Source organism: Cyclopterus lumpus, chromosome 3 (assembly GCF_009769545.1).
Source record: "Cyclopterus lumpus isolate fCycLum1 chromosome 3, fCycLum1.pri, whole genome shotgun sequence".
NCBI lineage: Eukaryota > Metazoa > Chordata > Actinopteri > Perciformes > Cyclopteridae > Cyclopterus > Cyclopterus lumpus.
Window position 1 is genome coordinate 28,799,797 of NC_046968.1, and position 15,820 is coordinate 28,815,616.

Genomic DNA, 15,820 nt, shown 5'->3' on the forward strand with positions numbered 1-15,820 from the left:
TCGTCAAACAGGTCGTCGAAGTCTTTCGCGGCTTTCTTCGCCCGCTGGAAGTTAGAAAAGCATCAAAACGTGAAGAACGAGACGCGGGAGATAAAAGTGGTTTGGTTTTAGAGAACGTCCACGTGCTTTAAGAGAAAAGAGGCTTTCAGATTGTTAATTTAAGTAAAAGTACTAATTCCATGCTGTAAAATTACTCTAAGTAAAAGTATAAGTATGAAAAATGTAATACCGATACATATTCTATCAATTATTATTATTATTCTATCAATTAGATTATAATTATTACTCATTTGTGTAAAAGCGGAATTCTACTGAGCTCATTTTAAACTCTTCACTCCTGATTATTTTCCCATTAATTAATTTATTGTTTGGTTTCTAAAAATAGTGAAAATACATTATTATAACCAATATATTAACATTATAACCAGGACATCAACATCATAAATAATATATTCACATAAATAATAATAACAACTTATCATTTTCAAAGGAAAAGCAGCAAATGTGTTTACATATAAAAATCACTTTTAAATATTATTAACCAACTATTCATTTCAGCTCTACTTTTGAATTTTACAGTAAAATTAATAAAGTGGCATTAGAGAGTATTTTCTGAAGTACAGTACGTGTATGTATGTAGCGCTCTGCAGGTGTTATAGAGCAGTAATAACCACATGAACACCGTGTACCGTGGTGCTGAGTGTAGCGCTCTGCAGGTGTTATAGAGCAGTAATAACCACATGAACACCGTGTACCGTGGTGCTGAGTGTAGCGCTCTGCAGGTGTTATAGAGCAGTAATAACCACATGAACACCGTGTACCGTGGTGCTGAGTGTAGTGCTCTGCAGGTGTTATAGAGCAGTAATAACCACATGAACACCGTGTACCGTGGTGCCGGAGGAGGAGCCGGAGGAGCCGAGTCCGTCCAGCAGCCCCAGGCAGCCCTCCGTGTCGGTGTAGGCCAGCTGGCTGCCCGACGGGCTCCAGGCCAGACCGCACACCGTGAAGCCCTTCTCGTGCTTCTGCCTGCAGCGGAGAGAACAACGTGAGCCGCGGGGGTCCCTGAACGCCTCGCCGACGGTACGCCAACGACTTGCCGATCTTTACCTTTCCACGCAGAGCTTGCTGCTCACGTCCCACACCGTCAGAGACCCCCCCACGCCGCCGGCCGCCAGGAAGCGACCACACGGAGACCAGACCACCACATTGACGAGCTGCAGGGGGGGAGAGTGAGCCAGGCTTTAGGGGGGGTGGGGAGAGAGTGAGCCAGGCTTTAAGGGGGAGAGAGTGAGCCTGGCTTTAAGGGGGGTGGGGAGAGAGTGAGCCAGGCTTTAAAGGTGGGGTGGGGGAAGAGAGTGAGCCAGGCTTTAAGGGGGGTGGGGGAAGAGAGTGAGCCAGGCTTTAAGGGGGAGAGAGTGAGCCTGGCTTTAAGGGGGGTGGGGAGAGAGTGAGCCAGGCTTTAAGGGGGAGAGAGTGAGCCTGGCTTTAAGGGGGGTGGGGAGAGAGTGAGCCAGGCTTTAAAGGTGGGGTGGGGGAAGAGAGTGAGCCAGGCTTTAAGGGGGGTGGGGGAAGAGAGTGAGCCAGGCTTTAAGGGGGAGAGAGTGAGCCTGGCTTTAAGGGGGGTGGGGAGAGAGTGAGCCAGGCTTTAAGGGGGGGGTGGGGGAAGAGAGTGAGCCTGGCTTTAAGGGGGGTGGGGAGAGAGTGAGCCTGGCTTTAAGGGGGGGAGGAGAGAGTGAGCCTGGCTTTAAGGGGGGGAGGAGAGAGTGAGCCTGGCTTTAGGGGGGGGGGAGTGAGCCGGGCTTTAGGGGGGAGAGAGTGAGCCGGGCTTTAGGGGGGAGAGAGTGAGCCAGGCTTTAAGGGGGGTGGGGAGAGAGTGAGCCAGGCTTTAAGGGGGGTGGGGAGAGAGTGAGCCTGGCTTTAAGGGGGATGGGGAGAGAGTGAGCCTGGCTTTAAGGGGGGGGGAGTGAGCCGGGCTTTAGGGAGGAGAGAGTGAGCCTGGCTTTAAGGGGGATGGGGAGAGAGTGAGCCTGGCTTTAGGGGGGAGAGAGTGAGCCAGGCTTTAAGGGGGGAGGGGGAGGAGAGTGACATGGGTGTCATACCTGTGTCAGCAGGTCGTCGGACAGCGTGCTCACATGATTCCAGGACCCTCGCTCGTACAGGTGCACCTTCGTCTCGACAGGAACCGCTAAAAACTGAGCGTCACACACACACACACACACGTTTGTTAATCCCGACGTGGTTCATTCTGAGGAAGCTTCAAAGGAGTCGCGTCACCGACCTCGGCCGCCGCCGGCTGCCAGGCCAGCCGGCACAAGGACGGTGCGTTGCTGACGTCGTTGGTCTTCTGCAGCAGAGGCCAGCGGATCAGCTGAGACTGAAGGACACGGAGCACATCAGCATCCGACACGCCGGGCCGACCACGCACACATTAAAAACAACAACCACCGTACCTGCTCCTCGATATTCCAAACCACCACCGAGCCGTCGCAGCTGGCGGACGCCTGACGGGGAGCAGAAGATCGTTATTGGCGGCTGAAAACGTGCCGGGAGGCTCCGCCTCTCAATACATTTCATTACGTCTCCCGTTCATAATCCTAAAATGCATCAGGGACTATAAGAGGTTTGGTTAAATGTCCCTCAATACAATAACCACGTGTATTCTGCATTACGAGACAGTGAACTGACCCCGTAACTTCATTTGGGGGTTTTACGTGGATGTTTTGTGAGAATCATTTTTAAAAAAAACAAGCTCACGCACCAGGAAGTCATCTTTGGGGTCAAAGGTGACACTGAGGACGGGCGCCTCGTGGCCCCGCAGCGTTTTCTGCTGGCTGCTGTCTGACACCTCCACCACCTTCACCATGAAGTCGCTGGAGGGGAAACCAGAAGAAGAAGAAGAAGAAGAAGAAACACGTGACCGGAGGGATCAGCTGCGAACCGGCACGAGTGCAAATCGTCAAATCGATGAAATAATCCTGATTTCCTCCGACCGTCCTCCAGGATGTCAGATCCTCCCTAACAGCCCGAAATGTTACGATCAATACCGCGACGGGCAATAGAAGCGTCAATAAGGCGCCATGCTCTATGCGTTAATTGCTGTGATCAACTCGGGGGAAATCAATTCAGGCAGGAAACAAGACGCCTATCTCCGATCCAGACGAAGTCAAACCCTCGATTTTTAAGACATATGGGACAGATATTCAAAAACAGGAAATCTGGAATATACATAAATACATGACGAATAGAAATCCTTGATCGAGACGTCATCATCCAGCCCCTGAGGTTAGTTAAGCTCCGCCCCCACGGCTACACACACTGATATGGACACACTTATTCCCTGTATTCCACGTATTCACATTTAAAGGGGAAGTACCCGGAGCCTGAATCTCACCAGCTGTTCCTCTGCTTCTCCTCATGTATTCACATTTAAAGGGGAAGTACCTGGAGCCGGCGGCGACCCTGGAGCCGCTGCCGTTGAAGGCGACGTGCGTGGCGTTGGTGGTGAAGCGGGTCAGGATGCCGTCCGGCTCGCCGTCGGGGAACGTGTGGATCTGCACCGTGTTGTTGGAGCTCGCCGTCACCAGCTTGCCGTTCTGCGGCGGGAAGGAAGGCGTTCACGAAAAAAAGGAAAATCGCACGACCTCAAAAAAAGGAAGCCACAAAGAAGACGGGCGGCGACCCACCTTGAGAGCCAGCGAGTACACCTTCTCCCCGACGGTGATGAACTTCGGGTCGTCGTCGTCCAGACCGTCCCAGATACGAACGTCTCCATCGTTGCCGCCGGTCACCAGGAACCTGGGGGCGGTTTACATTTTTCAATTTGAGTTTCGCGAAGCAGAAAAGTGTCAAATCACGTTGTTTTTGGGACTTATGAGAACTTTGGTGGCTGTCGCCCCAATTTAGAGCCGGTTTGGTTTGCAGACACATAAACAAACATCTCAGGCTGAGGCAACAAACACACTCTAATTATCATGTGATTACACACTAAAGACTACACACTTAAAGCTGAACACTGCCCCTTTAAGTCAGTTTACTGTAATGCATCATGGGGGTTCATAGTGGTCGACCTATTAAACATTTATGAATGAGCTCTATATGCATCATGAGTGAGGCTGGTTACTACGGTTACCGTGAGCACACAAATCCACAGTTGGTCAAATCTCATGTCGTGAAATTTAACGATTTGGTATTTTATAAAATAATGCAAAGTGAATTAATAATTAATATACGTGAATATGATTTGAGAGATTAAAAAAGGAGACTGTTGTTGTGGTTGAATTGTGGAACGACGCCAACATGAATGTTTTGGTTTTCTAAAGTGTTGTTCATAAAAACTATTTTTAAAAATAAATATGTTTTACATCTAATTTTCTTGAGGCTAACTTCATTGATAAGAATGTAAGATATGAATATATCAGCGTTATGAGTCATACATACATATATATATATATATATATATATATATATATATATATATATATATATATATATATATATATATGTGTGTGTGTGTGTGTGTGTATATATATATATATATATATATATATATATATATATATATAGTCATGTATGTGACACACAAGATTTAGAAGTTGCATATTCCAGATGTTTGCATTAGTTTAGAAGGTCAGAACCAAAGTGTACAATAGTAGAAGTACATAGTAGAAGTAGAAGTACACAGTAGGAGTAGAAGTACACAGTAGGAGTACACAGTAGAAGTAGAAGCACACAGTAGAAGTAGAAGCACACAGTAGAAGTAGAAGTACACAGTAGAAGCAGAAGTACACAGTAGAAGTACACAGTAGAAGCAAGTACACAGTAGAAGTAGAAGTACACAGTAGAAGTACACAGTAGAAGCAGAAGTACACAGTAGAAGTAGAAGTACACAGTAGAAGTACACAGTAGAAGCAAGTACACAGTAGAAGTAGAAGTACACAGTAGAAGTACACAGTAGAAGCAGAAGTACACAGTAGAAGTAGAAGTACACAGTAGAAGTAGAAGTACACAGTAGAAGTACACAGTAGAAGCAAGTACACAGTAGAAGTACACAGTAGAAGTAGAAGTACACAGTAGAAGTACACAGTAGAAGTAGAAGTACACAGTAGAAGTACACAGTAGAAGTACACAGTAGAAGTACACAGTAGAAGTACACAGTAGAAGTAGAAGTACACAGTAGAAGTACACAGTAGAAGTAGAAGTACACAGTAGAAGTACACAGTAGAAGTAGAAGTACACAGTAGAAATACACAGTAGAAGTAGAAGTACACAGTAGAAGTACACAGTAGAAGTAGAAGTACTGTGGGAAAAAATAAATACAGGATGGTTTGAAAAAGATCGTAATTCATGGGAGAGAGTTTCTAAACTATTTCTCCCTGACCGCAGGACATCGGAGTGATCGGACCGAGTGAACCAAGCGGCTTTTGTCTTCATGCGGACCTCGGGAATCTGATCACAGAGCATGCTCAACTGAAACAAAAGGTAAGCAGTACCTATTTAACTGAACTCTGCATATTGTATTATAGACAAATCTAAATGATGTGATCAGAAAGTACCGAGTGTAAGTATGAATACGTAGAATAAATAGTTTTATGTTAAAAGTAAAAACCGAATAAAATAACCTGCAGAGTTGGTGGCTCCGTTAAAATTTTCATGTCATAGTGTGTACACAGGAATTGTAAATAGTACACGTTTTTATTTATTTTTTGTTGTTTCGGAACGTTTGAGCGTTTGTTTGCAGAAGGAAAAACTGCAGCAATTCTCTACGGAGACCGATACGTGTGCGGAGCAGTACGGCGATGTTTGTTAGCAGAAGCGGAGATGAAAAGTGATGAAAAACGATGATTGCTGGGTAGTTAGTGACGCTGACCAGACTTGCGTTTCCCTCCAAGTGCAACCAGAGTGGACCGATAGTGACACGCAAACCGGACACGTTGCGATAGCCCGCTTGTTGGCGCAAAACACCGGGATAATTAGGAGACAGAGAAATTAGGGAATAATCGGGTGCGTACTCATAGCGATACTGTACGTTTCAATACTGACAGTATTACTTTACGTAGGACTGAGAAAAGGCCGAGCACAGAGTAGGGACAGCGCAGCTCCCTTCCCAGATCGTCAAAAGGGGGAGGCACACACCTCTCACCACACGAACTCCTGACCGGAAGGGTTATGCCAGGACCACCCAGGGATGGAGGTCATATGCCATCCCTGGATGTCAGTCAGATAGAAATGTCTGAATATATGCGCGAGTTAACATCACTTGTCTCAGCCCTCTCTACCCAGGTGGCGAAAGTTCTCGAGAAAACGCCAGCGGAAGGAGAGGAACAGACAGTAAAAGTAGGTGACTGGGTCAGGGTCAAGGTTCACAAGCGCAAGTGGACCGACCCCAGGTGGACTGGACCGTACGAAGTGAAGGAAGTTACCTCACACTCGGTTCAGGTTAGGGGCAAATCAGGCGCCCCCTGGCATCACTTGACACACTGTGCCCCAGCCACTGCACCGACACGTACCTTAGCAGAAGTACGAACAGATTTGGAAAATGCCGCCGACAAGGGCGATGTTTAGATGCTTTGGAGACCCCGACTACCCCCATAACGACCTCCCGTTCCGCGACAGGACGCTCAAACAGTTGGGCTTTGGCAAAAAGACGATAGTGGGAATGATAATAGTCTCCATAATAGGAATTGGTCTCCTAATATGGGCCTTTGAAGAACCTAAAAATACGTAGCAAGACCTAAAAGCATCCACACCCCGGACTATGACTATGAGACCATCGCACCCAGTGAAAACTGGACGAGCATGCTAGACCCCAACTGACCACTAGTCTAGCCCCTTTGCTCCCCTCAATTGACCCCCACGGCTACGCTTGCATGATAAGACTGTTTAAGAACATAACTCCTAAAAAATTGCACAACGCATAGAGACGTAGGTACTTTCCCTCTCCTCCCTACTGACCCGGAGTACGACTCCCTGCTGCCCCCTGAACCGGATGCCAACAGCATCCCTGACGACATGAATGGTGATGCAGGAACTGACTGGATCACGGCCTGGCACTGAGGATCCTAAAGGGGGACGACCTCACCTACATCGCACACACACACAACGCATCAACATGACTTGTTAAAACACACACTGCAGGTAGCTCACGCAAGTTTACAACACACATGGCTAAAATAGAATAGTCACACCTATCAGGTGTGAAAAGGGGGATTTGTGGGAAAAAATAAATACATTACATTGTTGGCAAATAACTTGAGACACATAGGCTTGTATTACTTTATTGTTTTAACTTTTGACGCATGCGCAGTAAGGCCCCCTGAGGACAGTGACCCTAGAGTGGAAGCTCCACACAGCGGAAAGCTACAGAAAGGAACGGAGGGTGCCCGAGGGCAAGGACTCAAGGTTAGTGGAGAAGCAGCCACTGATAACAGGGAACGAGAAGACAGACAGTGTCTTACTGATACATGTATAGAGCATTTGAATACAGCATTAAGGTAAATCTGCACACTAGCTCGCTTCAGCCTAAACAACACATACAGCATGGACCCTAGCGTTAAGGTCACGTAAGTTCGCGCCGAGTATGAGAGCCCAAGGCCGAACTCAGAAGCTAGCGTCCGTTCCCAGCACACAGACTGCCCTTATCCAAACTGGGGCAAAGGAGAAAACAGATAAACAGGAGAATCCCAGCCGGTAGTCAAGGGCAACCCCTCCTGTGAGACTGAATTATACCAGCTCCGATCATGCCCCCACCTTCCCCCTCCGACGACATGCTCACACACTGATAAGAAGAAGCCGGGACGTGAAGCCAGTGTGAGTGGAAAGTACTCAGTGCTCCTACCGGACAGGCTTGGTATAAACCTTGCCCCGTCTGCATCAGTTTTGACTTTTAATCCAATGGGACCTGATAAGAGGAATCCTATATGCAGCTTCTGCGCACTCTGTTTAAGCGCCTTTTTCCTTGGACACTCAACCCTGTTGGGTGTTCAACGTAGGACCGTGCACGTTTAACTGTGCGGGAGCATTAACTCTGCTTTTTATTACTGAATAAATACTGAGAACTAACTTTAGTTCACCGGACTCCGTTTGCTCATTAATTGTTGGGTTGTACTCCACAACAGTACACAGTAGAAGTACACAGTAGAAGTAGAAGTACACAGTAGAAGCACACAGTAGAAGTAGAAGTACACAGTAGAAGCACACAGTAGAAGTAGAAGTACACAGTAGAAGCACACAGTAGAAGTAGAAGTACACAGTAGAAGTACACAGTAGAAGTAGAAGTACACAGTAGAAGCACACAGTAGAAGTACACAGTAGAAGTAGAAGTACACAGTAGAAGCACACAGTAGAAGTAGAAGTACACAGTAGAAGCACACAGTAGAAGTACACAGTAGAAGTAGAAGTACACAGTAGAAGCACACAGTAGAAGTAGAAGTACACAGTAGAAGTAGAAGCACACAGTAGAAGTACACAGTAGAAGTAGAAGTACACAGTAGAAGCACACAGTAGAAGTAGAAGTACACAGTAGAAGTAGAAGTACACAGTAGAAGCACACAGTAGAAGTAGAAGTACACAGTAGAAGCACACAGTAGAAGTAGAAGTACACAGTAGAAGCACACAGTAGAAGTAGAAGTACACAGTAGAAGTACACAGTAGAAGTACACAGTAGAAGTAGAAGTACACAGTAGAAGTAAACAGTAGAAGTACACAGTAGAAGCACACAGTAGAAGTAGAAGTACACAGTAGAAGCACACAGTAGAAGTAGAAGTACACAGTAGAAGTACACAGTAGAAGTACACAGTAGAAGCACACAGTAGAAGTAGAAGTACACAGTAGAAGTAAACAGTAGAAGTACACAGTAGAAGCACACAGTAGAAGTAGAAGTACACAGTAGAAGCACACAGTAGAAGTAGAAGCACACAGTAGAAGTAGAAGCACACAGTAGAAGTAGAAGTACACAGTAGAAGTAGAAGCACACAGTAGAAGCACACAGTAGAAGTAGAAGTACACAGTAGAAGTACACAGTAGAAGTAGACAGTAGAAGTAGAAGTACACAGTAGAGGAGCTTCCGGTGAAGTTGAACTCTTAAATAAATGAACACTTCATGACTTACTTCCCGGACTCGTCGAAGCAGACCTCGGTGTGTCCCTCCGAGTGCCCGTAGCGCATCGGCTTCCTGTCGCAGGGCATCTTCACGCGCACAGACACACACAGGTGTAACGTACACGGAGTAAAGTACACGGAGTACTAAGTACGCGGAGTATTAAGTACACGGAGTACTAAGTACGCGGAGTATTAAGTACACGGAGTACTAAGTACGCGGAGTATTAAGTACACGGGGTACTTCAGCGCGCGAGGAGAGGTTAGCGGTACAACGTACAACTTCCGGTTCCTTCCTCTTCTCCTGAATCTCCCGCGCTGCGGACCGGATATCCGGTTCCTTCCTCTCCTCCTCCTCTCTCGCGCTGCGTCGCCACTCTCTCTCCCGTTACGTCATGACGCAACCGTCGTGGCCCCGCCCACGTCCGAGGCACGCAGATTGAACTCTTTTCTTTTACCAAAGTAAAAGAATCAATACTGCTGTTAAATTAAAAAAATAAAACTTACTTAAGTAAAAATACGAAAGTATTATATTTACTTACAGTACTAATAGTAATAGTAATTTCAGATTAATAAATATAAAATTACTGGATTATAATTATTGATGCATTAATGTGTTTATTACATTAAAGGTGACACTTTATATACTGCTGGGTGGCTGAACCTTTAATAATACATCATAATGTATAACTTTATTTATACAGAACCTTTCATACAATCACAACACAAAAGATGCTAAACAAAAAATATAAATGTTTGAAAATACAATAATAACATATAGGACTTGTTTTAAGTCAGTATAATTAATGAACACACGGGGTGATACAAAGTATGAAAAGCAATTATTAATCACATAATTTAGTAGAATTAGCAATTAACATAAATTAATTGCCCATTGCGCAAGTATGGAGTAAATGTATTTAGTTACTTTCCACCATCTGTTAGGATTAAGGCACAGAATCAATCAATCAGAGCTCAGTGCACTGTGTCAACTTTATATGTACACATTGCCAACTAAAGCCCATCATCTCACCATTAAAGATCTTTATAACTATTCTTTAGCCGGATCGTCTCTCACATTCATGTCTGACGCAGCAGATATTGTGTTAGTTTCATGCGGTCGTTTTAATCATCTTTTTTCTTTCATAAGTAATACAAATATTGTCTGAAAAAGTTAGACTCTTGACTATTTATTTAGATTTGATTCATATCTTAATTGGCTGGAGTATGAATTTGTCCTCAGCATCACATTTTGTATCTCACACCCTTTTTTCACTCTGCAAACACACATAAATGAGACAAATGTTCACTCACTAATACCTTAAATTATGAATCAGGTCGAGCTGCTATCGATGCTCCTCTGGGCTGCGTCTCGGGGGGGAATTTGATTAGTGCAACAGGAAGTGAAACACAACAGCGTGTAAGAACCGGAGCGTGTGCAGCTAACCACGCACGGCTTTACGTTTCATTCCTCAGGCTCGGACGTTGAGATGTTACTCTGGAGACGCTGGTCCTGCTGGACCACCTGGGACCACGAGGCCGCCTGGGACCACGAGGCCGCCTGGGACCACAAGGCCTGATGTATATATATATATATACATCAGTATTTATGTATTTATTATCTATCACACCGTGGCCTGTACATTTAAGTGCATACCTGTTAACATTAAAGACCTGTAGACCTGTTTATAGCCATACCTAGCTTTATTCTGTATTTTATATTATATATCATCCCTATATTTTAACTGCTACACTACGTTTTTATATCTTTTATTCTCATTAAATTGTACTCTCGTGATTTTATAATTTCTTAGCATATTGGTATTAAGAGCTTAAGACCAAAGATTTGTATTGTAATTGTTGTGCAGGTGACAAATTAGGAACTTTAATTTATTTCCCTTTACTGGAACATAGAGAACTTTTGTTGAAGATGAAAACACATAATGGATTATTTTATTTACTCGAGTGAAAAGACAAAAGAAACCAAACTGTTGGCCGTGCGATGACTATTTCATCGTGTTGTCGCCTCCGGGCGGATATCTTTATTTATATTCAGAGAGGCTGAATGACATGAATCGGTTGGAGAGAAGGAAAAAAAATTCCGCCCCACTTGTGAAGCGGAAATAGTCTTGTTCATGTCCTTATCGCTCCCTTTGCTCCGCTGAAGCGCTGGCATTTAGCATTTAGAGGTGTCCTTTCCGCAGAGAGCGGGAGGGAATTGTTTTCAGAGCGTCACTTCAAAAGCAGCATTTTCCGTTCCATTAGCCCGTCTGCCGCCGCCGCCGCCGCCTTTGAAGGCCGCGGGCGGGACGAGCGCCGCGTACAAAGGGTCAAAGGTGACGGAGACGCAGGAGACGCAGGAGGCACCTGACGGAGGCAGTGGACATGCATTTATTGTTATTGAGTGTGTCAGTGGATGCATTCTACGCCTCGAGGGGGGAAACAAAGCGACTTAAATACTTTGAGAATACTGCGTGGTCCTGTACGGTGGCCCTGAGGGCTCAGAGCAACTTTAGAGCACAAGCGTGAGAAGAAAACTTCTTCACATTCAGCATTCAGGATGGGAAAGAAAACTTGAAAAAGAAAACAACACTTTCATGTAAATTTACAGGGGAATGCCAACACTAACGTACTGTATTGTGCATATACTTTATCGCTTTGAAAGCAATGCATTCTGGGAGTCATAACACTTGATCTCATGATCCTCACGGTCATTTACGGCTTGCCGCTAACGAACTGAGTACAGTAACTTACTGTATTTTAATACATGTATGTACATAAATGTAGAATAGAGACACTGTACATTTTACGTATGTGTTCGGGTAAAATACTATATATGTATTATTTTTTTTATTTCACCAAATTACAGTAAGTTGCTGTATTCTTTCAATAGAGTAGACATACTTTAAATTATACAGTCAATTACTATTAGAATGGTAAAAAGTAAAAAGTCACACAGAACACAACGGAAATTAGTTAAAAAAACAGTTTAATTCACTTAATAGAAATAAAGTAATGTTGTTCGGTGCATGATTCAGATTTGAATTAACGTGCCAGTAATCAGCAAAACATTAAAGCCAGATTTACAGAACATATCTGACATTTATAAAACATATTCTTTTGGGTGTGATTTGCATCTTCTTCCATATTTGGTCGTGTTCCTGCAGCGTCCTGTCTTGATGCTGCACTCGTCATTTCTGTTTGCACGTGTTTTTCCCCGTAACGCCAACATGCACGCAGTTCTTCTCAATAACAATACTCGTGAAAAGCTGCAGAGACACAACTGATTGTTGAAACATCCACCAAGAGAGGAGCTTTCAGCTCGGAGGCGGATGAAGTCTTCCCAGTCGGTGCGGTTGTGCCGCCATCTTGTGGCTGGCGAGGTGAAAACAGTCACCTTGAGTTGAACAGTTCATTTGAACCCAGTCTTTTTGTGTGCATTTGTCTTCCCCGTATTGGTTGCCAACAGAGTTCTGGTTCTCTTTCCACGAGGAGCTGAATGTGGTTCTCTGATTATGTGATTACTTCAACAGGATTTATATGTCGACAACAGTCTCAGGGTAATGCATAATTAATGATGTTTGGATATTAGATGCTGTTAAGAGTCCTTGTACCTCAGACATGTGACAAAGTCAACAGCAAAGCATCCTTCATCATACTTTGGTACATGCGTAGAATCAGAGGAGGAGGAGAACCGACGTTGAGCGGTTTCCGTGGTCATTTAACGAGTGCAAAAGAAAACGTTTGATTGTTGTTCGTCGTTATGATGACAACACGCATCCGTGTTGGCTAGCTAGTTAGCTAGTCCTCTTATTCTTCTCCACTGGGCCCCTGGGTGCCTCTTTTTCTGTAACCAGTGTAGCCCGAAAGCATGGAGCAATTAGCGAGCTAGCTAACTAGCCAGCTGTACGCTAGTTAGCTCGTCGAATGCTACGAATTCCCACGCTGTGAGAGTGTGCATGAAGCTTCGTTATGATTCTACTACCTGATCGTTTTAGTTATTAATGTAAAACCTCAACTGAGTATTTATGCAAGTTAACCCGCTGCAACGGTCGCAATGGCAACACACACATATTAATGGCCACTACACAAGTCTGTGCTATTCCTATTTTATTTCTATGAGTACACGACAGGAGGTTTGCTCTCAGAAAAGGTGCAGTTCCTCAAGTGGCCACTAGAGGTAATAGAGGTCCACATGAGTCAATATTCCACTAAAAGTGAGGGTTAAAGTTTAATGTATTGGTGAGAATCCTTACTCCACTAAGGATGTTAAGGCAAGTGTTTTGGAGAATGTTTGCTTAATTGCAGACCCTGATAGTCTAAATCCAAGGTTTCAAACCATCCAAAGAAGACACATTACGTCCATGTGGTCCCACAGTATTTGGATCTGTAGGGAAGGCTTTGCAGGTTTGGTTCTTCTATCGCTTGATGCAGCAAGATCGACGAACATCTCAAAGAACTCTCAAGTTCTGCACCTGTTAGACCTCAAAGAGCTGCAGCAGCAGAAGCTAGTTGTACTTCAAACGGCCTCCTTGCCAAGCGATCCCGTCTTTGCCCTCCGCGGCACGAGGCTCCATCACAAAGCGCAGGCCCCGTCACACTTGATGTGGTACTGTTGGAGGAAGTCCCTGAGCTGAGGAGGCAGCAGCAGGTGGTCTATGCCCTGGTAGGTGGTGCGGCTACAGATCACAGTCCTGCACAGGTGCTGGAGGGTGAAAGGGAAGGACCTCGGCAGCGGCCGGGAGAGGAGGGGCTCGAAGAAGAGGCAGGTGGCCGGGTCGCTGTAGTGTCTCAGCAGTCCTGTCACACTGGGGTCCCGGTACATGCACGGGTCGCGCACGTCAAAGCTGAAGCGCTTGTCGTTCTGCTCGATGCGCGCGTGCAGGGAGCGGCTGTAGCGACGGAAGCTGACCGAGAAGAGGAACTCGTCCTGGGCAGAGTCTCGGAGCAGAAACGTGCCCTCCGGTTTGCCCTCCAGCAGCTCCTCCGCCTCGAAGCGGTTCAACACGCCCCAGTAACAGGAGCTGTTGTTGATCTGGAGGAGGTCCGGGACCAGGATGTAGTCGGTGTGGCCACAGCTGCCCTCCGCTCCCCCGTGAGGACAAGACGGGTCCCAGTCCTCCAGACTGGTGCCTCCGGGCCCGGGAGAGCAGCAGATGTCCTCCCAGGAGAGAGGGGTCTGTGGCGGGGAGGTAGAAGAGGACGAGGCATGGGGTCTGAGGGGAGCCTCCATGTCTTTGAGGGCACTCGTGTGCGCGGCGTGACTTTTTACAAGGTGCCAACACCGGGCCAGTTCGGATTTGGGCGAGAAGGGACAGTTGTCCTGCATGAGCTCGGAGACATGGATCTTGCGTTTGGACCAGAAGAGCACAGAGAAGGGTCGCGAGGAGCCCGCTGGAAGGTGGCGGTGGTGATGGTGGCGGTGGTGATGGTGGTGAGAGCGCAGGGGGAAACACTGGCCCACCGCGTCCTGAAACTTCTGCCGCAGAGAGCGCCGGGACAAGGCCTTCCGACACACCACGTCGATGTCCGCGGACGCCAATGCGTCGTCGAGGGCGCCGCAGCTACATTTCCTCTCCCTGCGGCGCCTCGGGCAGGACGTGGAGCGCTCGCCCGGCTCCTCCGTCACCTCCGCCACCTCCGGCCCTCCGGGACTCGACCCGTTGCAAGAGCTGCGGGAGCGTTTCTTCCCCCAAACATAACTGTCTGCGCTCCAACTGCGGAGGCCAGATTTGGGTCGTGTGTCCGAGCCTCGTGGCTTCTTCTCTGACATGGCTGCTTCCTCTGGCACATAAAAAAAGGAAAAGAAACAGACGCCTGAGTCTGGATTTCAGGACCATGACTCATATCATGAACACATTAGTCTGTTCTTAAAACGTTGTACAATCGTGTAAAAGAAACAGAGACAACATTGTCCAACATAAAGCCCCATTTATAAAAAGGACTTTTTACCTTTTTTTACTTAGTTCTACGACACCAGCAGATATCATGTGCCAGAAGGGTCCATTTTGTAAAGGTTTCTCTTTAGAAACATGCGAGTATCAAAAATACCTTTTCAAATCTATGATATCTAAGATAAATATTTTTTTATGTATCTATCAGATCCATTTGGGTAACTTCCTGACTAAAAAAAACATCTTTAAAACGGTCCTGTCATCTCAGAACTAACTAACTCATGTGGAGATGTTCTTTCTGATTATCTCCAGTAGTGAGAAATTAAATGATCATTTCAGAGTTCAGACAAAAGCCTGCAGGCAAAAGATTGATCAGTTCCCCGAATTAACCCCCACAGCAATTGGTTTCACATTCAGAAGCAACGATGAACTCTTTCACGATGAACGCAGGAGATCATCTTACCTTCCAAACGGTGTCAGACATCCACGTTACGACCAGACGTGTGCGACCCGCCTGCAGCCAACTCCGGCTCCAACAGACGGCAGGCTGCTCCGCTTCCTATATAATTATGATGCCCGATCCCCGAGGGGGCAGCCGTTTCCTCTCCTCCTCTCTGGGTATGAATGAATGAAGGGGGAGGGTTCATCCTGACCATCGTCTGCTCTCCTTTACAACGTTCATTGACAGATTCCATCTCCGAAGCAAAAGAGCGCAGATAACCAGAGCGGAGAGTGCTTTGTTCATTCAGAGTGAGTTACGGTTTCTGTTGACTCCTCCAGGAGGACGATGCGATCGGTATCGTCTGTGAGTGAGTGATCCTGATCTCACATTC

At 46.1% G+C, this 15,820-nt stretch overlaps 2 protein-coding genes across 4 annotated transcripts in view; both read right to left on the minus strand.

The window, feature by feature from the left end:
• Positions 1 to 9,432, minus strand: part of wdhd1 (WD repeat and HMG-box DNA binding protein 1) — a 22,737-nt gene extending 13,305 nt beyond the window's left edge. The window contains exons 1-11 of one of the 3 annotated variants that reach the window (XM_034529706.1): positions 9,273 to 9,432; positions 9,107 to 9,226; positions 3,684 to 3,795; positions 3,442 to 3,593; positions 2,759 to 2,870; positions 2,451 to 2,501; positions 2,279 to 2,374; positions 2,100 to 2,192; positions 1,108 to 1,214; positions 888 to 1,026; positions 1 to 44 (exon numbers count right to left, since the gene is read on the minus strand). The exon at positions 1 to 44 is cut by the window's left edge and continues 155 nt beyond it. In XM_034529706.1, the coding sequence (XP_034385597.1) occupies positions 1 to 44; positions 888 to 1,026; positions 1,108 to 1,214; positions 2,100 to 2,192; positions 2,279 to 2,374; positions 2,451 to 2,501; positions 2,759 to 2,870; positions 3,442 to 3,593; positions 3,684 to 3,795; positions 9,107 to 9,183 (983 nt within the window). In that variant the 5' untranslated portion in view covers positions 9,184 to 9,226; positions 9,273 to 9,432. Of the gene's footprint in view, positions 45 to 887; positions 1,027 to 1,107; positions 1,215 to 2,099; positions 2,193 to 2,278; positions 2,375 to 2,450; positions 2,502 to 2,758; positions 2,871 to 3,441; positions 3,594 to 3,683; positions 3,796 to 9,106 lie in introns of all 3 variants that reach the window. The other 2 variants (XM_034529707.1, XM_034529708.1) reach the window with 2 other exon arrangements.
• A 4,237-nt stretch (positions 9,433 to 13,669) lies between these two features.
• Positions 13,670 to 14,866, minus strand: socs4 (suppressor of cytokine signaling 4). Its single transcript, XM_034529748.1, has one exon. It carries the CDS (start codon positions 14,864 to 14,866, stop codon positions 13,670 to 13,672), a length of 1,197 nt encoding a protein of 398 aa, XP_034385639.1.
• Between the last annotated feature and the right edge of the window lie 954 nt (positions 14,867 to 15,820).